At 51.1% G+C, this 25629-nt stretch overlaps 2 protein-coding genes across 6 annotated transcripts; one reads left to right on the top strand and one right to left on the bottom strand.

Annotated features, from left to right (window-relative positions):
- The first annotated feature begins 2 nt into the window (after window positions 1-2).
- On the top strand, window positions 3-24405 carry Eif4e1b (eukaryotic translation initiation factor 4E family member 1B). Of its 2 annotated transcripts, XM_087591543.1 has the most exons (9): window positions 3-59; window positions 1617-1699; window positions 4090-4200; window positions 20478-20740; window positions 20970-21065; window positions 21622-21685; window positions 22317-22430; window positions 22556-22695; window positions 22945-24405. In XM_087591543.1, exons 4-9 carry the CDS (start codon window positions 20478-20480, stop codon window positions 23057-23059), a joined length of 792 nt encoding a protein of 263 aa, XP_087447669.1. In that variant the 5' UTR covers window positions 3-59; window positions 1617-1699; window positions 4090-4200; the 3' UTR covers window positions 23060-24405.
- Sncb (synuclein, beta) lies at window positions 212-8565 on the bottom strand. 4 transcript variants are annotated; one of them, NM_001439426.1, is made up of 6 exons: window positions 8309-8565; window positions 7565-7694; window positions 4538-4579; window positions 4259-4381; window positions 1225-1310; window positions 212-844 (listed from the first exon to the last, which is right to left on the bottom strand). In NM_001439426.1, the coding sequence occupies exons 2-6, from the start codon at window positions 7683-7685 to the stop codon at window positions 812-814; spliced, it is 405 nt and encodes a 134-aa protein (NP_001426355.1). In that variant the 5' UTR covers window positions 7686-7694; window positions 8309-8565; the 3' UTR covers window positions 212-811. The 4 variants fall into 4 exon arrangements, with proteins under 4 accessions (NP_001426355.1, NP_542955.2, XP_087445763.1 ...); NM_080777.3 differs by having other exon boundaries at window positions 1225-1314; window positions 4263-4381; XM_087589637.1 differs by lacking the exon at window positions 8309-8565 and adding an exon at window positions 7916-8062.
- Window positions 24406-25629: the final 1224 nt, after the last annotated feature.

The following is a 25629-nucleotide window of genomic DNA, read 5'->3' as shown; positions in this document are numbered from 1 at the left end:
GTGGCGCCTGATGCTAACTTCCCGCCTCCCAGTCAACTTCAATCTCAGTGTGAGTGACGGTAGGGGCAATCACCCTCCGGGTCGTGGGCCAGCGTGGAGATGGATAAGCTGAGGTAGCCAGCGATGTACCTGGGTTTAGTGTGTTAAGAGTTCAAGGAGCGAAGGAGCAGTCTGGGGCCCAGAAGCCCAGTCCTGCCTAGGCGGCGCCAGCTACAGACAGATTGGCTTTATTCATGGACACACTGGGGAGCGGCTTGGCCGCCCACCCGGGACACGCTCACACAGTGGGTGGGGGACTCTCCATGCCACAATCACAACGTACGACGCCCGCGCTTGGACTGAGCGGGCTGAGGGAGGGAGCATGGCACGACCTGGCTCCTGGTTTGGGTTAAAAAAAAACAAACATTTTAGGGGTCGAAGTGGGGCTGCCCGGGGGCCCCTTGGAGAACCTCTGTTAGGATGGGGAAGGAGCCATAGTTTTCCCATCTTGGTTTAAAAATACATAGAACATGCTACATCCGAGCAGACACTGGACCAGATGGAGGGTGAGGGGCAACACTGGTAGGGCGGGGCTCCCAGCCGGACCTCTCTGCCCGACTCTAGTCCACGCCTCAGGGATGAACGCGGGCAGGTAGGACAGACGGAAGGGCAGGGCAGACACTAACACAGGCCCTGAGGAAGTGCCTCGGAGCCGAAGGAAGAACTCGTGTTTGGGGGAAAAGGTATAAGGACAGCCCTGGCTCTGGGGAGTGAGGAATGGGGCGGGGACAGGGAAGGAATTGTGCTGCTGGTGCGGGGTCCTCATGGACCCTTACGCCTCTGGCTCGTATTCCTGATATTCCTCCTGCGTCAGAGGGAGGGGTGGAACAGAAAAGAGCACAAAGCAAGGGTTGGAGACTAAGCGGTCAAGTGCAGCCTGCCCATATCCCTCCCCATCAAGGAGAGACAATGTTTGTCCCAAGCTCTGGGCAGGGAGAAACACGGAGTTGGGGCCAGCTGAGACATTCCGAGGCAGTTGTGCCTGGGGAGCCTGGCCTTAGGCACCATCTGCCATCTGTCTTCTTCTGCCTCCTGGACCCAGAGTTATTGAAGCCCCCTCCCCCTCCCCTGCTCCTTCACCCCTCTCCCCGCCCCATCCCACCTAGCTTTATTATGCTAGGGACCACCCACCTAGCTATGGGTGGCTTCAGGGGTGCCCCTCCCCCAGCCCGGCTGCCCCCTCACCTGGGGTGAGTCCTCGTAACTTTCCCCTTCAGGCTCCATCAGAGGCTCAATCAGGGGCTCCTCAGCCGCTTCTTGGGCCACTTCCTCTGGCTGTGAACAGAGAACGGTAGGGTTGTGTGGGCAGCTGGACAGCCCTTAACATCCCATGATGGTGGGCTACTGGATGCTTGGAAGAGTGGGATAGACTGGGGAGGCTGGACAGTGCCAGGACTGGTTAGGTGAGTTATCTATTTGGAGGTCTTAGAAGGTAGGATGGACCTGCGAACGGTGAATTCCCAGCCAATCTTCAGGGGAAGCTGGAGTTGGGGGAGAGAGGGCAGAGCGCTCTGCCTCAGTCTCTACCCCTATCACTGAAATTGAGATGGGGAGACAGCCCACCGCTCTCTGTTTAGGTGCAAACTGCCAGACTGACTATAGGACCCAGGAGAGAACTCTGGAAGCTTCCCTCCAGGGCAGAAGGGAACTGGAGGCTCAGGTATGGGGCTGGAAAGGGGCTCTTCGTGGTTCCCTCCACTGTTTCCACCCATCCCGCCCTCCCCCAGGGCTGAGCTTGGCCTGATTTCTTCACTGTAGCTATTTTAAGATAAGCTGGAAGCAACAGCTCATGGTGTTGCTTGGATGTGTGAGCTAAGACTCTCCCCTCCCCCCTGCATCTGCTGCCCAGATGGGCACAGACCAATGAGCATGCATGTAGAGGTCTGCTAGACACATGGCTGGCCACCTGCAGATCAGCACACATCTATGTAAACCCATGATGACTTTCGGTGTATGCATGCCTGTAGAAGACCACATGCGGGCTGGCATGTGACCAGGAGGACCCTGGAGAAGTGGTCCTGAGAAGTTGACACTTCCCGTTGCCTTAGCCCCTTGGAATATTATCTACTGATGCTGCTTCTGTGTGTACAGAGTTTTTACATCTCCCGCAAATGAGGGTGGTGGCTCATTCCTCTCTTTGTGGAGATGATCAAAACAATGACAAGTGTTACTTTGTCCCAAGTTGCCCAGATGCAAGCAGAACCCAGGAAAGACATAGTGTCAAAGTCTCAGCTGGAGGCCCTGAAGGTATAGCATGTGTGTCTGGCATGCTAAAGGCCTTGGGCTCAATCTGCAGCACCCCTGTCCACAAATAAACCCCAACTCTAGCCCCTTGTTTGGAAATGAACGCAGCAGGACAGTAGAATGCTCTGGGCATGTAGCCTAACTACTGTGGAGTACGACCCAGCGGGAATGGAATTCCCACAGTGGAGCACGGGGGCCCCACAGGAATGGAGAATCACCCTTCTCCATTCTCAAACACTGGCAGTCTTAGATGTCAGGGTGTGGAGTAGGAAAAACAATGCAGAAGAGAACGTGCACGTGAGACCAGAGAGCACCCAACCAGTGTTTGCAGTGACTGGGGTCAGGAAGCAGGTGCCCTCGGGCCGTGGGTGGGGCGGGCAGGGCCTCAGCAGAAGGAAGCTGAGTGGGTACACAGAACGCCAATGCTTGGGAGATACCCCCTCCATGAACCAGGCGTGGTCCACTGACTCACGCAGGCCTGGCTGGGATAAGGGTCTTTAAAGGCAGCATAGTGCAGGAATTCTAGAGGTGTTTTGTGTCTTGAACTGGCCGCTGGCTTCATTGAGAGATCCCTTTCTAAAGTGTCTTTCCTTGGGGGGTGGGCTAAAGCAGCCTTTAAAAAAGATTTATTTTTTGCTCTTGCTCTCTCCTCTTGCTCCTGCTTCTCCCCCCACTCCACAGTGCTCATGGCTGGCTTCTACTCCTCTCCTCTCCTCTCCTCTCCTCTCCTCTCTTCTCCTCTCCTCTCCTCTCCTCTCCTCTCCTCTCCTCTCTTCTCCTCTCCCCTCCCCTCTCTCATATATACATGTATATATATATATATGTATACATACACATATACCTCTCAACTTTCCTTACCATGCCCCAGATAAGCTCTATTCTATACTATTAAAAAAGATTTTTAGGGTTGGGGATTTAGCTCAGTGGTAGAGCACTTGCCTAGCAAGCGCAAGGCGCTGGGTTCGGTCCCCAGCTCCGGAAAAAAAAAAGATTTTTATTTCATATTTATGAATGCTTATCATTCATGTGTGTCTGTGTGTCACACATGTATCTGTGTACCATGTGCATGCCTGGTGCCTACAGAGGAAAGAAGAGGACACTGTATCCTTTGGAACTTGAGTTACAGATGGCTGTGAGATACAATGTGGATGATGGGAACCTTACTTAGGTCCTCTGCAAGAGGAACAAGTGCCTTTGACTGCTAAACCATCTCTCCAGCCCCATAAGACAGAGTCTCTCTCGTACAGCCCTGGCAGTCCCTGTGTTCACTGCTGACCTGATCCTGGAGCATTCACTGTTTGCAGGCCAGACTTCCTATCTCAGGAGCTCTCAAGGTGTGATCTCTGGAACTGCAGCACTAAGGGCCCCTGTGTACTTCATCTTCTTACTTCTGCCCCAGGACCTTTGTGTCTCCTGGTCAAAACTGCTTGGAATACAGTTCTGGAACATCTCAGGACTGTCTCTCCTTCATCCTTTGGAGGTTACCTCAAATGGGACCTCCCAGGAAACTCTCTCCTGGCTCAAGTAGACCTGTCACAGTATTTGTCCCCCTCTCCCACTCCCCCACCACAGTGCTCTCTTCTCCACTGCACACACACACCCTGTTTGACGTCATCATATGCACTGACTGGCTTGGTGCTGTGCTCTCATTGCCTCGGTGGCACGCACGGAGTCCATCGTGGGGCCACTAGAAACAAATCTTCACTAACGTGGGACAAGCATCGTGTGCAGGCGTGGTCAGGAATGTCTGGGGTAGTGCTGCTAAGTGGACTATGCACTGACAGTCCCTTCTGGGTCCCTTCACAGGGAACATGGAGTCTATAGACACCTCCTTACAGCTTCATTCTTAGTCGAGTGCACACAGACTTGAAGGAAGGGAAGCAAGCAAACTTTGTGCCCCGGGCTGGAGGAGTGGAGGTGAGTGGACAGGCATGTGTGCCCGGTGTGTATGACACGTGTGTGGGGTGAGGGGCACTTGCCTTCAGGTCTGTGGGGAACTCCTCCTTCTTCACCAGGCCGGTGGCTGCTGCAATGTTCCCAGCCCCAGAGAACACAGCTCCTCCCAGATGAGATGCCTGCTCCTTGGTTTTCTCAGCCACTGGAGCAGGGAGGAGTTTGGGGAAGGGTTCAGTGCCAGGGGCCCCCACATTGTGTCCCAGAGCCTTCCCTCTCCAGGGACAACCCCACACAGAAGCCTCAGGAGTCCCCACCCAAGCCCCTCACTCCCCATAAAGCACTGGGACTGGTCCGGTACCTGAGGCCACGCCTTGTACCACTCCCTCTTTGGTCTTGCTTCCTATTGGAAGAAGGAGGAGCATAGTTATGGAGTCCGAACACAGGAACAGAGATTCTAACCCAACACTGGGGCCATTCAGTAAGCACAGGACCCAGGAAGCAATGAGTCTCCTGAACACACATCACCCCCGCCATGAACCCCTACATTCCATAACTTTCACCCCCATGCTAACCCCCTCAGTCCCTATACATACTTCCTCAGGCCTCTGGTCTCTGCCCCAGTATCCATATCCTCCCAGTGGAAGCTGGCTGAGTACCAGGGCAAAGTGCTTAGCATCTTCTGGTTTACCACCAGGGCTATGATGATGGTGGTGGGCTGTTGTTCTTTCTTCATAGTTGGAAAACAAAAGCCCAATAAGGGCCCTGCAGTTAGTGGCTGGGCGAGCATTCGAGGCTGACTTGAAACTCTTGTTCCCAGCTACTGTGTAGCCCAGGATGGGATGCTGAGAGGAACAGCCATGCCCTTGCCCCATGACCTGCCCCCTGCTGCCTTTCTTTTTTTTTTTTAATTTATTCATTTATTATATACAAGTACACTGTAGCTGTCTTCAGATACACCAGAAGAGGGCATCAGATCTCTTTACAGATGGTTGTGAGCCACCATGTGGTTGCTGGGAATTGAACTCAGGACCTCTGGAAGAGTAATCGGGTGCTCTTAACCGCTGAGCCATCTCTCCAGCCCCCCCCCCCCCCCCCCGCTGCCTTTCTGCTAGCCTGTCTCCTCCAAACAAGAGTCAGCTCCTCCTCTGGCTAAAGTGGAGAATGTTAGGTGCAGGTGGTGTTCAGATTGTAGAAGGCATGCATGCCACTGTCTGGGCCTTCACCAGGATAGTGGGGTAGCATTGGAAAAGGCAAGAAGAGCTGGCTACAGGGTATGAATCCTCCAGGGCCTGGGGAATCTGTCATGTGAAGACTTAGCAACCAAGGCCACCATGAGGGGTTGAGGCTAAACTAGCTAGAGGCAAGGGTGAGGCCAGAGGGGTGAAGTGTGCATAAAGCTAAGGCTAACAAGAATTTGGAGGCACAAGGGACAGGAGGCTCCGTGCACGCTATTCATTCAGTCACCAGCAAATTGTCTGAACACTTTATGTGCAGGGCCTGGGCCAACGGCTTACTCTCTGTCCTTGATTAGTAGGGAAAAAATATTTAGACTCTAGAAACTGCAAGAGGTGGGGACACTGCCTGGGACTTGAGAAATGGGGACACGTGGTTATTCTAAAAGGAGATTAGGGAGGAGGAATCAAAAGCAGGCAGGTAAGACTCCGCCTGAGCATCAGGGCACCAGGTATGGTGAAAACCATGCTGGGAATGTAGGCTGAGGTAGGCATGGTGGGTACCACATGCCAGGTTACCGGAGCCAAAGCCATAACAGAGGTCCCTGGACAAGGCAGGAAGGTAGGAAGCACCTACTAGGGGGAAAGATACCATGGCTGGGAGAGGCAGAGAGACAATGATTTGGTCCCAGGGGTTTAAGGAAGGCTGGGAAAAGGGGAGGGGTAAGGAAAGGAGGTGGGGGCCTTGGCTAGGCTGATGTGGACTTCAGACACTCTTCCGCTGGCCTTAATTACTACTGCGCTTGTCTCAGGTGGCAATGCCCCCTGGCCTCCCTGCAATTTGCTCTGTCCCTGAAGATTGGAGGGACTATTCTGAACTAGTCAGACCACGTCGATCTCTCACTAGTAGCTTCTAACGGCAATCACAAGGATGCTTCAGCCTGGCCTACAAGGTCTTCTTAGGGATTGGTTGTTGACTGACCATCTGAGCTCTTCTTCCAGCATGACTCCTACTCTCTCTGCTCTTCGGTCCAATCTGTGGTCTTTGCATCCCAACCCTCTGCCTTTCCAGGTTCCTTAGCTGTCAGGGCCGATCCTGCATACCAGCCTGCCAGTAGCTCCCTCTTTTGCTCTCTTCCCCACAATGATCCCCACACTTGCCGCTCCATGTCAGATCCTACCCCTGAAATGCTACACCTCACCATGAGGAGACCACGCTCCATGTCAGATCCTACCCCTGAAATGCTACACCTCACCATGAGGAGACCACGGCTTTGCGCCCTCTCAGCATCCACATAGCCCTCGGCACCTGGTATGCTTTTATGGATCACGATCCAAGCCTGGAAATGACCTTGGGCAAAATGTTCAAATCGCTTCTATCTTTTCCACAGGAGCAAGCCCTGACCTCTGATCTGAGCTCTGAAACAAGTCAGTGAACTTCCCATTTCCAGCCCTTTTCTCTTTTCTCTCCTTCTGCAAATAACCCTACAAAATCCTTTCACACTTTGGGGTGAGAGAGATTAACCTCTTGGCCTTTGTCCTGATACTGGCTGCCAGTTGCTGGGAGGATGAACTGGAGAGGCTGCCAGGGTAAAACCACAGGCTCTGTGTGTGTGTGTGTGTGTGTGTGTGTACATGCATGTGCGTACATGTGTGTATGTGTGTGTGCCTGTGTGTGTATGTATGTGTGTGTGCATGCACGTGTGTGTGTGTGTGTGTGTGTGTGTGTGTGTGTGTGTGTGTGTGTGTGGTAGCTGGAGAGAGCCCGCCAATAACCAGGGAAGGTGGGGCTTTCCAGCGGGATTCATACCCGGGCTTCAGACTTTAGCAGCTGTGTGACCTTGGGCAGAGTGAACAGAGGGCTCTGATCTGTGGACTAGCCGAGGAATGTTAGGTGCTGTGGCATTTCACAGCAGTTGGCCTCATGTAAAGGTTCCCCACCAGGTCACTATTAATAGTGATGACAGGATAAGAAAAAGGAAACTCTGGCGAGCTCACCACTTTGGTCCCTGTTTTTTCGTGTGAACATCTTATACTCCTACCCTGTCCCCCACCTCCTCTTAGTCAATTCCATGGACTGGCCGTGTCCCCAGTGACCCCTACTGACCTCGCCCATCTGCTGACTCATATTCTCATGCCCAGACCCCCCAGTCACTCTGAGGACCCTTCCTGGTACCCTTAGAAGACACCCAGCCCTGCAGCCCCTTGCCCACCGACGTAGAGGACGCCTTCCTTGGTCTTCTCTGCCGCCTCGGTGACCCCCTGCTTGGTTTTCTCAGCTGCAGCCACAACGCCCTCCTTGGCCATGGACAGGCCCTTCATGAACACGTCCATCCTGGCGGCCTGGGGAGGGTGAACACACAAGTGCCGGGGCGCTGGCTCTGCACCCTCACTCGGGCCTTCCCTGGGGACCTGGTGCCCCCTCCATCCCTTCCTCAGACTTGGCGCGCTTCTGGGCCGGGAGCCCCCTCCTACCCTCTCCACTCCCCAGCTCTAGGCCTCAGAGCTATGCTGCGGTGAGTCCTAGCGTCCTTGAAACCCCAGGACGCGGGAGGGGCCAGCACCTCAGTTATCCGGAGATCTGCAACCTGCAGGCCCGCAGAACCGGAAGCTAGGCTCGGCGCGAACACGGACCGGGGCCTGTCTGTACACACAGCAGTCACACGGTCTGCATACAAACACACACCACGGACATGCTCACGTGCACACACAGAATACGGGGCGTTCAGAAGCGCATGGACACTCGGACACACGAGCATGGACGCACGTCCGCACGTCCACCCAGACTGTAGCAATCAGAGGGGACAGACACGCATCCTGCAGTGCACCTGCCGGCACCCGCTCAGCGCTTTCCATCTCTGTGCCCATGTTTCTCCCTAGGGCAATCTCCATCCCGCTTCTCACCCTACCCCAGATCCCTAGGGATCCCCAGTTCTGCCCCCTTTCCGGAACCTCACCTGGGTTTCGGGGCCGGGCTGGGGGATGGAGCTGTGGTGGCGGCAGCGGCGGCTACTGCCAGCAGACGCGCGGGGCTGGGCTACGCCGGGTAGGGGTGGGCTCGGGGCCAGTGGGGTCCTGCCGTGGTCAGGCTCTTGAGTCACCCTCCCTGAGCTGGAGCGCAGCAGTGCTCCGGCCTTGGGTGATCTGCCACCAAGGATGCTACTCGCGCGCTCCGGCTCAGCTCCGGCTCCTGCTCCGGCTCTGCGGCAGCTCTGAGCTCAGCACCCCCCTCTTGTGGCCGCGCCGCCCCCTCCGCCTGACTGACAGGGGGCGGGGAGGGTGACATCTCCCCAGAGCAGGCGAGCCTCCAAGGGAGGGCCTATGACGTGCAGCTGGGGACCCTAGTGCTGGAGATCTGTAATCTTTGAGAAGAGTGGGAGGGGGCAATGCGGCGAGTGAGGACTGGGGAAGAAATGATGCGGTTGGCCTGGGAGTTCAGATAGATTCGAATCTTAGCTGCGTTTGTTAGTAACTGTGGGATCTTGAACTGCCTCCCTCACCTCTTCTTGTAGAAACAAGGAGGGAGTCAGAGCCTGTCTAGGCAGCGCTTGGATGGGTGGTGCAGGTTCGAGGATGGAAACAGAGCTAAAGAAAAGCAGGGTTCACATCTCAGGGTGATGCTGCGTGATGCTCTCACGGCCGTGCAGAGATAAGAGGCAGGAAACAAAATAAATGTCTCCACACTGGAACCACACAGAGTTACTTCAGCCTTTGAGAGGAGTTAGGAAGACAGAGAAATGCAGATGTAAGAAACAGGCTTGAGGCAGGGTAGGTAGGCAGCAAAGGCCTCTTCCAAGAAATCACTTGTACTAGAGAGATCGGGGAGAAGCAACAAGGTAGACCTAGACAGCTGAGGGTGAGATCCACAGGACCCTCAAGGGACCCTCAAGGGCAAAGGCCCCGAGGCACCACCCACGCAGGCCGGCAGTCAGGAGGCAGGGCAACCTAGAACCAGTGTTGAGGAGGACCTAGACAAGGACACTATGGCTTTATGGCTATGAGAGAGGATTCCAGATGGACCCCAGTCAGTTCTATAAAAGAATTATGCCCACGCAGGTGTGGAATCCCAGATGAAAGGGGCCCTGACAGCTCAGGGAGTCAGGGAAAGGAGTAAAAAGGAGGTGGCACCTAATTTGGGGCTGACGGGATGGGTACGGTTCGCTCCCCTCCCCCTAACAAGATCAGAAGAGAACTTTAAACTAAGGATATAACACAGGCGAAGGCAGTGGCCATGGAAGAGCTGGGTGTTTGAGAGACAAGATGTGCCACCCTCAGACCGTAGGACACGGGCAGGGAAAATGCTCATGGCGGTGGTAGGGCTGTAAATTGGCAGAGGCTTTAAGAAGGCCAGTTTGGCAGTGTTTCCTAGGACTATAAATGCACACTCCTTTTGGATCAGCTGCGCCCCTTCCAGGAACTCTCCCCGTGGTGGATCTCTCTTCTCCTGTGTGCACACTGACACGTGTGTGCAGGGATGGACACAGTAGAAAACACTGACAATGTTCTCAACGTCCCCTCAGAGGTCTGGGTGCTTCCTTATGGCATTTCTAGCCAGTGACACAGTGTGATGTGGTTAGGAGGCGTGAGCCAGAATCCCCATGCACCAACACACCAGTGAATCAAGATGGCGTTAGTGAGAAGCGGGTGCAAAGATTGTGGGTGTTGAGCAAGCTAATTGCGATAGAAAGTGATATTACACATTTATATATTTAACAAGTAGTGTGTAAGAATATGGTTTTATGTATATCAACGTGTATTTATTATATATAAGTATTAGCATATGTTAAATATGCAAGTATATATGTGCACACTATATGTATTTATCACAGACTACATGCATTATGTACAGAAACGTTCCATACATATATACACATATTGTTGACCTTTCCTACCAAAGGGCTCTGCGACCTTAGATTCAACCACCAAGTAATCCAGAAGACCAGCTGGAGAGATGGCCCAGTGACTGTTCTTCCAGAAGACCAGGGTTCAATTCCCAGCACCCCCATGAGGCTGCTCACCATTGGCTGTAATTCCAGATCACGGGGGGAATGCCTGTGGAGTATGCTCACCTGTGCAGACCCATACATAGATACATAATTAAAAAAAATTTAAAACAAATTTTAAATAAGAAGGAAAACTGTGTAAACAGGTACTATGCTGAACACAATTTTTTTCCCGTCATTATCTTTTAAGTAATAGTTACCTAGCACTGTGTTGTATTAGGTCTTAGAGGTTCTCTGAGGTGATCAGAGTCTGCAGAAGGTGGGGTGCAGCCTATATGTATTGTCACACCATTGTCACATGTGAGGACCTTGAGCGTCCACTGATTTTGGTGCCGGCCGTGGGTCCTGGAATCAATCTCTGAGGATACCCAGGGATGTTTGTACACATCCATCACCAGAGAAAGACATCACCAGAGAATGACAGCCACAAAACTACTCACTGAATTGTTCTGGAAGTGGGCAGAAAGTGGGAGGCCCAGAATGGATGAAATTCATCGGGCAAAGTTCTGCTTCTTCACTTTCTTTGTGCTGTTTAGTCATTTTCCCAAGCTTGGAAGGGACATGGCTTCATGACATTGCAACTGTCTCTTCCTGTGTTTAGGGACTCACTGCCTTCTGAGTCAGAGCCTACCCAGACAATTCCAACCTCTGCTACCCCAGCTTCCTCACATGAAGGACACACGACTGGCACACGTAGCCGGAGACTGGTCTCAGCAGGGAATGCAGGGGTCTGTTCTGATGAGGAGGGGTAGTGGTGGTGGTGACAGTGACCATGGGCAGCAATGCTACTCTTGCTGGAGTGTCCAGCACCAACAGAGTAAGCAACTGACCACAGCCCTTGTTGCCCACTAGGCAGTGGGCTCAGCATCACTTCAGGCTGCACGGTCTCTCAGATGATCAGATGAACTGGTCAGAATTCCTGTGGCCTGCATGCAGAGTTCTGAATGCCGGTATTGGTAAGGTAAGATGAACACAGGAGAGCAGGTATCTTAGGGTTTTACTATTGGGAGCAGACACTATGACAATGCAAGTCTTATAAAGGACAACATTTAATTGGGGCTGGCTTACAGGTTCAGAGGTTTAGTCCATTATCAAGGTGGGAACATGGTAGCATCCAGGCAGACATAGTGCAGGAGGAGCTGAGAGTTCTACATCTTCATCTGAAAGTTGCTAGTGGAAAACTCACTTCCAGGCAGCTAGGAAGAGGGTCTTAAAGCTCACACCCACAGTGGCACACCTACTGCAAGGCCACACCTACTCCAAGGCCACACCCACTCCAAGGCCACACCTCCAAATAGTGCTACTCTCTGGGCCAAACTCATGCAAACTACTACAGCAGGTTTGTACCTCACAGCAGGATACAGGAAAACATGGGATGATTTGGGAGGGGGGTGTTGCAGTTTTGTTTGTTTGAGGTAAGGTCTCGTTATAAAGCCCAGGTTGGATCCAACTTACAGAGATTCACCTGCCTCTGCCTTCTGAGTGCTGGGATTAAAGGGCTGCACTGTCTGACTAAATTCCTATTGTGTAAGTTGGTTTAAGGGTACAGCCCTTCGTGGCGTGGGCAGGCATGGCAATGAGAGCTGGAGGTCGCTGGTCACAGTGTCCACCTCAAAGAGTGTGTAGCCAGAGAGGATGCAGTAGAAGAGGACGACCAGAAACGTGGGAGCACTGCGTGACCACCTCTCTCTTCCTTTCTTCTGTTCTTCTCTCCTCTGCGATGGGATCTTGCTTTAGTCCAGGTTTTGAGTCGAGCCATCTTCCTGCTCCAGTGCTGGGATCGCAGGTCTGGACCACCAGGGCTGACCTTCACCTTCACTTTGCAACTGCTGCCGGCTTGGGGAGAAAAGGACTCTTGGGTATGGGTGGCATGGCTGGAGAGATCATTTGTATGACAGTGATGCTCAGGTCGGGACGGTATGAGGCAATAAGTGGGGACAGTAGGAAGCACCTGTTTTAGACCGTTTGTCTAGCTGCCTGGAAGACAGTCTTCTCCTGGCTACCTTATGCTCAAGATGTAGAACTCTCAGCTCCTCCTGCACCATGCCTGACTGGATGCTGCCATGTTCCTGCCTTGATGACAAAGGACTGAACCTCTGAACCTGTAACCCAGCCCCGGTGAAATGTTGTCCTTATAAGAGTTGCCTTGGTCATGGTGTCTGTTCACAGCAGTGAAAGCCAACTAAGACAGTGCTTAAGGAAACCCCCCCCCCCCAGAGCAAAGAGGGGGCTGTGCTCTCCAGAGAGCCTATACAGCAGAGCTGACCGGTTATGGTGTGGGGCACAGCTTTCTCAGCAAGACCTGGCCACTGACTTCTCAAAATCAGAGCAGTACTCACAAGACCTTCCCAAGCTTGGTCCAACTAACATTTTCTCGTGTAAGGGCAGATGGGGAGGTCACCAGACATAGTAACTCTCCTCCTTGCCATGTCCCCAGCTGCACATGTCTTCTTGTAGTCTCTGGAGCCCTATAGTAATAGTAGGTGGAAGGTTGGTTGGGGGACTGTGGCGTCTGCTGTGGTGGGTGTGGTGTGCTCTTCCATAACGTGTCTGTTTGGGGGGATCCCCACCCTCTTGTAGATAAGTCCAATAAACCCATTAGTTCATGAACTGGACACAGTGGAGTTGCCTTTGATCTGTCATTGGTGGTCTATCTGTCAGGCTCAAGTGCGCATCCTATTTGCTGATGGATAGTTCAGTGAGTGGTTCTCAATGCTAAGAAGGCTATAAAACAAGGGGTGGGTTGAAGAGTGCCCGGGCACAGCAAGCCTCTTTAGATAGGGTGGGCAGGAGCTGACGTTTGAGCCAAGCTCTGAAGGACAAAGAGGGGAAATCAGTTGTCTAAAGAGACCTGGGGTTGTAGGTGTAGCTCAGTGGAGAGAGGGCTGGCTTAGCATACGAGGGGCATGGGGTTCATCTCCAGCACCCTATAAACAAGGGGTGGTGGCACACACCTGCAATCCCAGCACACAGGTGAGGCAGGAAGATCAGAGTTCGGAATCATCCTCAGCTACATAGCAAGTTTAAATTTGTGGCTGGCATGGGCTATGAGACAGGGAAGGAGGGAAGGAATTATGGGGGAGGGAGGGAGGGAAGGGGAGAAAAGTAACTTCAAACGCAGAGGCTGAGGCAGGAATGACCTTGGCCTGCTGGAGGACCATGATCACGGACCCTCTGAGGTGGGATCATGGGATCATGCTGGCCTCCAGCCTGAACTTTGGCTCACATTCCAGCTGTCCAGGAAGAGTTAAACTATCAGATCCATATCAGACGACTTCTCTGAGACACACAAAGAATGTTTTAGAATGGGAAGTGGGGTTCACAGAAGACCTTCTCTCTGTGTGGGATCCAAATGGATAAAAAAATACAGACAACCTGTCTCCAGAAAGACGGCTCCCTAGAACTGGGGTGCTTTTGTGTAAAATAGTAGTGAAAACAGAAAGAAGAAAAGCAAAAGAATAGATGATGGAAATACAGGTGCAGAGACGTCATGCTCCGACCAGGATTAGGCAAGGGATAAAGAAAACGGAGTGGCTTCCGTTTCAAGGAGAGAAACACGGAGAAAGATCCAAGCAGATTGCTTCTTTGATCCCCTGGGAAGGATTAGCTCACTTCAGGATAGAGGTGGCCACTTTCTGAGAGGACCGCTCACAACAAAACCAAGTGTGAAGATAGGCATTGTCCTCTTCATGGAGTAACCAAAGTGGATGTTTAGCCACTGTCCATGAGCCATACTTGCAGTGGGGAGTAGGGCAGTAAACTCCTGCACTGGAAGAATACAGAGGACTCTTTGCTACTTCAGCATGGAGGAGATACAACACCCAAACAGAAGGCCCCTCGACCACTTTGTATTGTGGTGCTGGGAGCAGAGACACTTTGTAACCATCCTGATGGACCTGAGAAGCAGTCTGGAAGAAACCTCATGGGATGCTGCCAGGAGCACAGACATCTCCCACTACCTCTTTGGAACTGTGTAAGGCCTGCAACCTCTTCCCCTGTCTTAGCCGTCCTAGATGGACCTGAGAAGCAGTCTGGAAGAAACCTCATGGGATGCTGCCAGGAGCACAGACATCTCCCACTACCTCTTTGGAACTGTGTAAGGCCTGCAACCTCTTCCCCTGTCTTAGCCGTCCTAGAGGCTTTCTTAAATTTCTAAGCACCAGGCCCTCCTCTGTGTGAGAGGTAATACAGTCCCACAAGGCAGCGTCAGTTCCACCACTACAGAAATTCCATTGGTGTTCATCATAAAACTCTTCCAAATGACTATCTGACCTTGATGTCAAAATATACTTGAGAGCGTGTTCAGAATAATTTTTCTTATTTTTGTGGAGTTTGTGAATTTTACCAGATATTCTGAACTTGCTTATACTTCAAAACTTTGACAGAGGGACCATGAATGGTTCACCAGGTAAAGGGGCTTGCTGCCAAGCCTGATGGCCTGAGTTTGATCCCTAGAACCTACATGGTGGAAAGAGATAGCTGTTGTTGTCCTCTGATCCCTGCATACGCACTCTGGTATGCTTACCCATTTACACTAATCTCCACTTCAAATAAATTAATAAGCAAATGTAGGGTCAGTGAGATGTCTCAGTGGATAAAGGTGCTTTTGTGCCTGACAACTTGAGTTCAATCCGTGACATCCATATGATAGGGAAAAAATAGAACTAATTTCGCTAAGTTGTCTTCTCTCTCTCTCTCTCTCTCTCTCTCTCTCTCTCTCTCTCACACACACACACACACACACACACACACACTGGTGGTTTGAATGAAAATGGCCTCCATATGTTTATATAGCTGAATGTTTAGTCCCCAGTTGGTGGAATTGTTTGGGAAGGATTAGGAGGTGTGGCCTGTTGGGGAGAGTGTGGCCTTGTTGAAAGAAGTGTGGCAGTGAGGTGAGCTTTGAGGTTTAAAAGTGCAGCCTATTGCAGTTAGCTCCCTCACACTTCACACTTGTGGATCAGCACCACACCTGCCGACCTGCTCCATGCTCTCTCCTGTGGTTATCATGGACTCACCCTCTGAAACAATACATCTCCCTTAACTTCTTTATAGAAGTTGCCTTGGTCACGGCGTCTCTTTGTAATAATATAAAAGTAACTAAAACACACATACAGACACACAAAACCAATTAATAATAAATTATAAAAAATTGAAAGTAAATGTAATGTAATTTAAAATAATAATAATAATAATAATAATAATAAGCAACTTGAGTCTGGAGAGATAGTTCAGTAGTTAAGTGCACTTGCTATCTATAATTCTAGATCCAGGGCTCCTGATGCCTCCCTTTTCTGGCCTCCTTGGGTACCCACATACATGTGCACAGATACAGACACAGAAGCAAATTTAAAAAATAAAAAAAATCTTAAGTAGATTTAAAACCTTAGATCCTTGACTTTTTTCTGAAGATGTGGGCTATTTGAAGAAAGCACCTAGGTGGGTTGCTTTCAATTCATCAATGTGTACGCTTAAAATATACTTGACTTTTTTGGGAGGGAGGGCGTTTCAAGACAGGGTTTCTTTGCGTATCCCTGGCTGTCCTGCAACCCATTCTGTCGACCGGGTTGGCCTTGAACTTGGGGATCTGCCTCTGGAGTCTGCACCACCACCGACTGTTCAGCTACTCGATGTCTTTATACAAAGATTTACTTATTTATATCTTATGAGAGTGTTTTGCCTGCTTGTGTGTATGTATGTGGTACATACATGTACACACTCCACAAGTACCACATGCATGCAGTGGGGCCTGTGGAGACCACAAGAGGATATTGGATCCCTTGGTACTAGAGTTACAGATGGCTGTTAGCTACATGGGTACTGGGAATCAAACCTTGACTCTCTGCAGCAAGTGCATTTAACCACCGAGCCATCTTTCTCGTCCCCTAATCCATGAATGTCTCCTACCGCCTCCCTTACCACATTGCTCACAACCCTGCATACTCTTCCTCTCTCACCATCAACGAGGCTCGTGATTCTCCTTATAACGGTGGGTCAGTGTCCTCCATCTGACACGGGACTTTAGTTCAGGTTTGCCTGCCTCTTCCTGCTGGCTTCTGCACGCCATATACACCCTCGGTTCTGGGGCACCCCTCCCTGCCCCTTCCCCCACAGACTCGGTCCTCATTTATAAACCACGACAGAGGCAAAGTACAAAGGATAAGGAACTCTGAGAGGGACGGCTGTCAGAGAGGGACTAGGATACTAAATGACTCAGGCTTCCTAAACAAAAGGCTCATGGTCTGATACTGACTGACCAAAAGCACAAATAGAAACAAAGTAAACGTTTTAAAAAAAAGGAAGAAATTTCGGAGCAGGGCTGGGCTTCAAGAGCCTCGGCTTATCAGCCTCACTGAGCTACTCCAGGAAGATAGGCCTGGCTGACCTTGGCTAAAAGCCAGATTCCCAGCAGGCCCAGGGACTTGCTTTTAGTGCCTCTCCTTAGTCACCGCTGTCCAGGCTGGACAATGTAGATGGTGGCGTTATGCCTGGAAGCCACCCTGTGCCAGAAGAGGGTCACAGCTCTGACGCAGCTGAGACCGTGCCCAGCCTTGGAGAGAGCTGCTCCCTTACTCTACCAAACACAGACCCACAGCATCACCCTGCCTGGCTTCCTCCAGGGCTGTCTGTGCCAAGGCAGTCCACGGCGCCATTGAAGGGCTTTATCCCTGCCTTGAATTTGGGCCCTGGTAGTTGAGGGGAACACAGCAGGCCTGGGGTTGAGCCAGGTTTCAGACCTGAGCCTTAAGGGTCTGGCAGCATCTTCTTCCTGTCTCTGGGGATGTCTGCCCTGGGAACCCAGCCACCACACTGTGAGAAATGAGCAGTCACCATGCACAGCTGAGGCAGAAAGCCTACAGCTGCACTAGTGAGTGACAGATGCTCTTCAGCCCAGAGCTGTGAGACAGCCTAGCCTATTTTGCTTTGGAGTAGAGAGGAGCTGACCCCACAGGTACTGCCCAAACTGCAGATCTGCAAGCACAATAAATGATTCTTACTGTAGCAGGTCACTAAGACATGGCTGTGCCACGGGGCACTAGGGAAGTGGATTGCTGTCCTCTTCCCTTTCAATACTTCCAGACTTAAAATTTTGCCCGCTGTCACACATTAACATCCTGGTGGGCATCCTCAATTATTTTCCTGGATACAGTCTCCTGAAGTAGCACGAGAACCTGACTGCAGTGGTTAATCTCAACCCCCACCCCCACCCCCACCCCACCCTACCCCAACCCAAGGGATTCTCCATATAGCTCTGGTTGTCTCGCAGACACGCAGTAGACTAGCCTGGTCTCGAACTTACAGAGATCCTCCTCTTCCTCTGCCTCCCAAGTGCTGGGGTTACAGGCGTGTGTCATCATGCCCAGCTTTGTGGTGGTTAACGTGGGTTGTTTATTTAGTTGGTATAAAAGCACTATGCCCAGGGCTTTAGTGAGGTACGACCTTTGGGTGTGTTTGCGAATTCATCTCCAGAGAGGACTGGCTGAGGGGGAAAGGCTGCCTGCCCATGGGAAGCACCATTCTGTGGACTAGGCTATGGTAGTCACAGGTGACAAAAGGGGGTGGGGTGGGGGAGAAAGCCAGTTGTGTATGTTTCCCTTTCTCCGCTTTCCGGTCCATGAAAATGTGGGCAGTGCCTTCCCAGACACAAAAGACTGATTCCCGTGAAGCGTGAGCCAGATGAACTATTCAGAAACACAAGTCTTCAGGCTGAGGCCAGGCCCCAGAAACCAGAAACCTGGGAGCTAGCTCTGTGTGGGGGTGGGGCTATCATCGAAAGGTCAGAGGGCAACTTAAGGAAGCTGATTTTTCTCTACCATGTAGGTTGTGGGGACTGAACTCAGATCCTGGGGATTGGTGGCAAGTGCCTTTACTGGCTGAGCCACAGTATCAGCCCCCAGCAGCCCATTTTACAAGCCCTGTGGCCCACTATGATCCGTAGGGAAAAGACCCACCCCACTCTTAAGGCTCATTCGGATCCTAGACTTGATCTCTTCCCAGCCTGTTTCTCTTTCTCCTAGAAGCTTGTGCTGACTGAGGTCTGTGCAGGTCACAGAGAAGTCCCCACCAGAACCCGGCACAGAGGGTATGGCTTTTAAAAAACAAAATGGCACCAGGGTTGGAACCCAGGGCTGCTCAGCTCCACCCATTTTTGGTGCCCATTACTGCAGAGCCTCGTGTCCCAGAGATCATGGTGTGGTTTGAGATGTGGGCTGACAACCACGGATTGTCAGCTTCTAGTTGAGCATTCTACCTGCCCCTCTGGAGAGGAGGTTGAATAGCATTTGAGATCATGGGAGATCATGGGAGACCCAAAGCTTAGCTTCTTGTCCCTCTCTGTTCATAGTTGGTTTTTTCCGCCCTGGCAGGGAGAGCTCTCTCACCTGATATCCATTGAGCAGTGAGCCAGGCCTTACTCCCTGGACCTCACTTCTGAGTCCTTTATCCACCTCCTGACCTTCCAGCTGAGGGAAACGAGGCTCCTCAGGTTCTGTATCATGGATCAGCCTAGGGAAGGATTTAACATGATGGGTACCAGTCACTCTGCCTGACCAGTGACATCCAGGTGAAGAAAACTCCGGTGAGTGTTTTCTGGCAAGAGGCAAGGAGGGTGTCTTAGTCAGGGTCTCTATTCCTGCACAAAACACCATGACCAAGAAGCAAGTTGTTGGGGAAAAGGTTTATTCAGCTTACACTTCCGCATCGCTGTTCATCACCAAAGGAAGTCAGGACTGGAACTCAAGCAGGTCAGGAAGCAGGAGCTGGTGCAGAGGCCATGGAGGGATGTTACTTTCTGGTTTGCTCCCCCTGGCTTGCTCAGCTTGCTCTCTTATAGAACCCAGGACCACCAGCCCAGGGAGGGCACCACCCACAATGGGCTGGGTCCTCCCCACCTTGATCACTAATTGAGAAAACGCCTTACAGCTGGAGTTTACGGAGGCATTTCCTCAACTGAGGCTCCTTTCTCTGTGCTGACTACAGCTTGTGTCAAGTTGACACACAAAACCAGCCAGTACAGAAGGCAACCACATAATGGACGGGGTGGGGAGGGAGGGGGTGGGGGTGGGGTTGCTCTACAGGATGGAGAGCCTCAGGTTACCAAACCCTCTAAATTCTCAGAAAAAGCAGGAATGGGTCTTTTAATGCAAATGGGTCTTTTAATGCAAATGTCTCCCAGTCCCTAAACATTAGCAAATGATTAGCCTTTTGTTCTCTGGAGATTAACTCTCTCAGAGCTCAAGCTGACTTCCTCGGGTTAACTCCCTCAGTACTTGATACTGGCCTTGAACTCCTTATGCCTGGCTTCCCAGGGGCACTTACCGGCCTGTTCACTAGTTGCTACTTTACAAATTCAACTGCTTCTAGAGTCAGATAAATACCATTGGATAATATTGAGGGCACAAATGGAGGGTGTAAACAGGACAGGGCCCGTGTGTGTGTGTGTGTGTGTACACGCGTGCACTGTGTAAATGTTGCTACCTCTGTCATCCTAGTCTGCTTCAAAGTCAGGCTCTCCTCAGGCCCCCAGATAGATACCCTAAGAGCAGACCCCAAACACTGACCCTGACATCTGAGTCTTACCCTCTGCCTGAGGGCAGGTTTTTCTTGGCACAGCTATGCCGGGTGATGAGCAATTACCTTCCAACTGGTAGCTCCCCGTCCCACCCCATCCCATTCGCACAGATTCCTCCACTCACCTGTCTGCCCAGGTGGGACTGGGTTTTCTGGTTAAAAGCAGGGAGCTGTGGGTCTCTTAGCTGCTGGTGGAGTCCTGAGCCTTGTCATGGCTGCTTCTGAAATTGTGAGTCTACCCACCTGCCTTTCCCAGAGCAAATGCCTAGCTGGGGTGCAGAAAGTGGGGGTCAGGGGTCAGCCAGAATTAGAGTTTACAAGTTGTTATTATTATTATTATTATTATTATTATTATTATTATTATTATTATTATTATTATTTTGAGTCAAGGTTTCTCTCTGTAGCCCTGGCTGTCTTGGGACTCACCCTCTAGAGCAAGCTGGTCTGGAACTCAGAGATCCATTGCCTGCCTGCCTCTGCCTCCTGAGTGCTGGGATCAAAGGTATGCACCACCGCGGTCTGGCTACAGCTCACTCTTTCTTTCTCTGGTCAGATGAGCAAAGCTGAGGGTGAAGGGCAGGAGGAGGAAGAGGAGGAAGAAGAGGAAGAGGAGAAGGAAGAGGAGGAGGAAGAAGAGGAAGAGGAGAAGGAAGAGGAAGAGGAGGAGGAGGTGAAAGAAAAGCCATCAGAAGCAACAGCGGAGGGACTCCAAGGAGAAGCCAGAGACCTACCTGGATCCCTTAAGACCGTGAAGCAGAAGGCCCAGAGAGAACATCCAACCAAGCTCCCGAGGGAGCTGCACCCCCTGCAGTTCAGGTAGGGAGGCCACGGGGACACTGTCCTGCTGAGAGGGCAGCCTTTGTGCCTCTTGAGCTTCCACTCAGTGGACTTACCCCAGAGGGTAGCTTGTAGGGGTAACCGACTTCCAACACCTTGTGGGGACTGTGTATCCCAGATCTCCCCTCCTGCTTTACAAACTTGGCTGCCCAGACACTGCGGGGCTTGGACATTGCAGAGCCTTGACCCTCCGTCTCCTACTCCCCAGGTGGGTTCTGTGGTTCTTCAAGAATGATCGAAGCCGGGCCTGGCAGGACAATCTGCAGTTAGTCACCAAGTTTGACACTGTGGAGGACTTCTGGGCGTGAGTGTCTGCCTCCAGGAGCTCTGACTTTGGGGGTCAAAGGCATCATAGCCTGTCACCTTCTCAGGGCCTTGTCAACATTTGCTGGGAGCTAAGGGTTGGTAGGTCCTCACCAGGCCATGGCCACCCCCTTGAAAGTTTCTCCGGGTTTAAGGAGAACCTGAGGTCTGGAGGAAGCAGGAATGAGCCCTGCTACTCTGAGTGACTTTGTGGCTCTAACCAGGGTTCTTCCGCTCTAGAAAATTGGCTTGGCTATCGTAAGGGTTAGGCCGCTGCCTTAGTGTGTGCGCCAAGAGAGCTGAGAAAGGCCACGAAAACCCAGGAAGGAGGCCCAGCTGGGATGCCCTAATGATGCAGACTTCACCAGGCTTTTTTAGTTCAGACAGGTTCCCAGCGAAGGGATTCCAGGTGGCAGGTCCCCCATGTGTGGGGAGGCCCTGGGAGGGAGGAAGGAAGTGGTTGGAAGGTAGGTGTAGGGAGGAGTTGGAAAGACAGGGTCAGGGGAACCATGAGCTACAAAGCCTTGAAACCTCTGGGTGGGGTGGGGTCTTTCCAGGACGTACCGCCACGTCAAGCTGGCCAGTAAGCTCTCTTGTGGCTGTGACTACGCTCTGTTCAAGGTAGGCTCTGCTCCAGGGACTGATTCCAGGGCTCTTTCCCTCAAGGATAGCTGGGGTGTAGGGTGTGGGCAGCTACAGGTATGTGAGTCTAGAGAGGAGAGAGCCTCAAGGATGGAGCCCAGGTTTTTTTGACCTGACTTCTAAACTAGCATGGACTTCAAAACTGCGCATGCAAGGTGGGCTGGGGGGACGTATTCCTTAATGTCCCATCTCACCTTGGAGGCGCTGCCCTCAGCATTCAGAGACTGCTTCAGGTGTCTTCTGCCTAACAAAGTTTGCAGACTGCACAGCCAAGCTGGGATATCTTCCCTAGCCCTCAGAAATTCTGACTCGGAGGTAGCTTAATCCTGTTTAGTAAAGGTGACAAGCACACGTATGAGGTTACCAAAGGTGTCAACAGTGGGGCTCAGGGGGCTGTAGGGCTCAGTGGGCTATGGGGTCAGGGTCTTGGAAGGGGTTTGTGTGGAAGGCTGAGTGGTTGGAGGTGGTGCCTGATCGGCAAAGGGGAGGTAGGTAAGGGAAGCCTGTCTAATTAGGCCCTGGGTATAGAGCAGACTAGGCTCTGTGCAGAGGGAGCTTGGTGTCCACTTCCCTTTAAACAGGGAGGCAGTTGATCTGCCCCTCCCCACAGGAAGGCATCCAACCCATGTGGGAAGACAGCAGAAACAAGCGGGGTGGCCGCTGGCTGCTCAGTCTTGCCAAACAGCAGCGCCACATGGAACTGGACCGTCTGTGGCTGGAGACAGTGAGTGGGGGAAGGGAAAGAGATGCGGTGTGAGCCTTAGGAAGTGGCGGTGTCCTCAAAGCTGGGCTGGCGGGGTGGACCCTGTATCCAAGCTGGGGCGCTCACCACTCCTCTTTCCGGCCCAGTTGCTGTGTCTACTCGGGGAGAGTTTTGAGGAATACAGCGGGGAAGTGTGTGGCGCCGTCGTCAACATCCGCACCAAGGGGGACAAGATTGCCCTGTGGACAAGTGAAGCAGAGAACAAGGCCGGTGTGATGCACATCGGGTGAGGGTCCTCTCCTCATGTAACTGGGGGCTGCAAGGGAAACCTCTGGAACCCTTCAGACGGGCTCTCCTTTCTTCCTCATCCACTTGTACAAAAGAAGTAGGAATTTAGACCTAAACTATGTTTAATTAAAGTCTTCAGTTTCACGGAGGGGTTCTACTGGGGATGCTGGTCTAGCTATGAGTAAGACGTGCAAAAAACAGGTGAGGCTGGGTTGTGCCCACCATCTTGCTCTGTCTCCCCCACTAGGCATATATACAAAGAGCGCCTGGGCCTCTCCACGAAGACCATCATTGGGTACCAGGCCCATGCAGACACTGCGGCTAAGAGCAACTCTTTAGCCAAGAACAAGTTTGTGGTGTGAGGCAGGCTTCCGGCCGCTACTCACCTGGGCACCCTCCTTCTCCTGTTGGTGGACCGGAAGACTGCACTGTGGATTCTGGGGCAGGGCTTGGGGGATGGACGGCCTGGTTCCTTACCTCTCTTGGAAGGCATGTAGTGTAAACGACACTCCTTAGATGTTGCTGACGTTGGCCTCATATTTACCGGTTTAAGCCATTCTCCCGCTTCAGCCTACATAACTGGGATTGTAAGAGCTCACAATTGTACCCGTGTTTATAATAATTTCTTCAGCTTTTGCGGGTGGGGTGGGGCTCGGGCCTTGTGGCAGCTGGCCACTACTTATAAACTAGTCTCAATTCGCCATTTGCCAAAAGCAGGGTGAAGTGACGTCCTGGCTTTGGAGTTCAGTTCTCCGTGGGCACTGCTTAAAGGCTTTTTATAGGTTGCCTTCATTAGATCCGTAGCTTTGGGTACCCATCCTAAAACCTGCCCCTTCCCTAGACCAGCTGTGATTGGCTCCTACCCTCTCTCCCTCCCTCCCCTCAAGTACTGGAGTAGGTTAGAGGAAAAACAATTTGTGTAAAGACAGGTGGGCCCTGGGAACTGAGAAATGCCCTGCATACTTCTCCTCTGAAGACGGTCCTGTAGGTCCTGTGTGTCTCCTGCTGAAGTGATGGAACGAAAGAACCTTAATGCCTGAAGAGATTGCAGTGGTAGTTGGGTGTTGTTGTAAAATATAAAAAAATAAAAAAAAGTATTGTCTTTTAACTCGTTTAGGTCCGCACCACAGTGCCCTAAGATATCTGCTAGATATCTCTGTGGAAACACATCCCAACTCCGCGGTGGCCCCAGAGTCTCCAGCTGCCACACCTTTTCTTACACTCAAACCATCACATAAATGAACACGTAACACAATAATCTTTGACCCAATTGATAAGCTATAATTGCCCACCTAAACCTACAAACCCGGTACCATCCATCCCTTAAGAACGTTGATAACAACCTGTAAATACACAGAGCGAGATCTGTATGTCAACTTCCATTGTCCTGCCACGGCTTCTCTCTCTCCCTCTCCTCTCCCTCTCTCCCAGTCTCCTCCTCTTCCTTCAAACTTTTCTCCCACCCATCCTTCCTTAATTTCCTGATATCACAGAGTACAAAAGCCTATCAGGGGGCTGGTGAGATGGCTCAGTGGTTAAGAGCACTGACTGCTCTTCCAGAGGTCCTGAGTTCAATTCCCAGCAACCACATGGTGGCTCACAACCATCTGTAATGAGATCTGATGCCCTCTTCTGGTGCGTCTGAAGGCAGCAACAGTGTACTGTACTCATGTACATAAAATAAATAATGCTTTAAAAAAAAAAAAAAGCCTATCAGGCTCATTGTTTAGCTTACTTCTTTTTAAAACATTGTTTAATCTTCATAATGGGTGTGACTTTGAGTTTTATGGTTATATTACTACTCTGGGAGAGAGTACAAAATACAAGCTTTTCTGGTTACAGACTAAGGAACACAGTATTTTGGGAGAAGGATTTTGTCTTTGTGTTTTTAAAAAGTGTGATTAAGCGCTGGAAACCTCACAGAGTCATGCTGATCAGATTTGATAGAGGTAGACTGCCTAAAAATAATTGATTCAGGAGAATCAAACAAGATATCTCGATTCTAAACTTTTGTCTTGAGAGTTGTATTTTACAGAGTGTGACTACTTAGATTCCTGGTCTCAAGGACTTTCAGCTGGGTCTAGTTAGGACACAGCGGCTACAGCATTTGATTCATTCTTCTTACCCTCTTACCACCAAGGATATCTTAACGTCCACCTACAGCTTGAAGTTATGGAGGAGTCGTCGCCCCAACTCCCTGGACCTTTGCGGGGCTGAAAGCAGTTATTCTAAAATTGTTTTTATGAGGAATTTAAAATTGGTTGTAATTTTTTTTTTTTTTGGTTCTTTTTTTCGGAGCTGGGGACCGAACCCAGGGCCTTGCGCTTCCTAGGTAAGCGCTCTACCACTGAGCTAAATCCCCAGCCCCAAAATTGGTTGTAATTTAACAGGGAGGAACTAGCTAGATTGAGTTGTACAGTCATAATCTCATTTGGTAACTAAGCAAAAATATCTTTGCTTTGATATAGAATTTATTTGTTAAAAGTTTAAAAGTACAAGGTATAGAGTCAGTCCTTCTAATGATGTCATTACAAACTTCTGAGTTGATTACACCTGTGAGTTAAGGGCCAACTAGCAAATTCACGGCTCTGACTTTGTGAGAGAACTTTCAAGACAAGATATAAAGACAACAGTCCAGATTGTCTTATATAGATAGATGGTTTTCAAAAATGTCAGAAATCCACAAAATTTGAGATTTAAAGTTATTTATCTTTTGTTGAGACATATCTGCTCCTAACAGTTCCCCTTTGGTGGATTTTATGAAGAATTTGAACATCTCTACCTCCAGATGAGGCAATACTTTGTGACTAGGCAGCCACTGGACAAAACTGCCTGTTTCATCTGCAGACTAATACTGTCCAGAGAAGGACAAATTATGCAGAAGAGTTGACTGATAAACTCTGCCAAGACAGGGTGATCTGCCCTTCAAAAT

This window comes from Rattus norvegicus, chromosome 17 (assembly GCF_021556685.1).
Source record: "Rattus norvegicus strain SHRSP/BbbUtx chromosome 17, alternate assembly SHRSP_T2T, whole genome shotgun sequence".
Classification (NCBI taxonomy): Eukaryota; Metazoa; Chordata; class Mammalia; order Rodentia; family Muridae; genus Rattus; species Rattus norvegicus.
The sequence above is the reverse complement of the archived record's forward strand: the minus strand, read 5'-3'. Positions and strand labels throughout refer to the sequence as shown.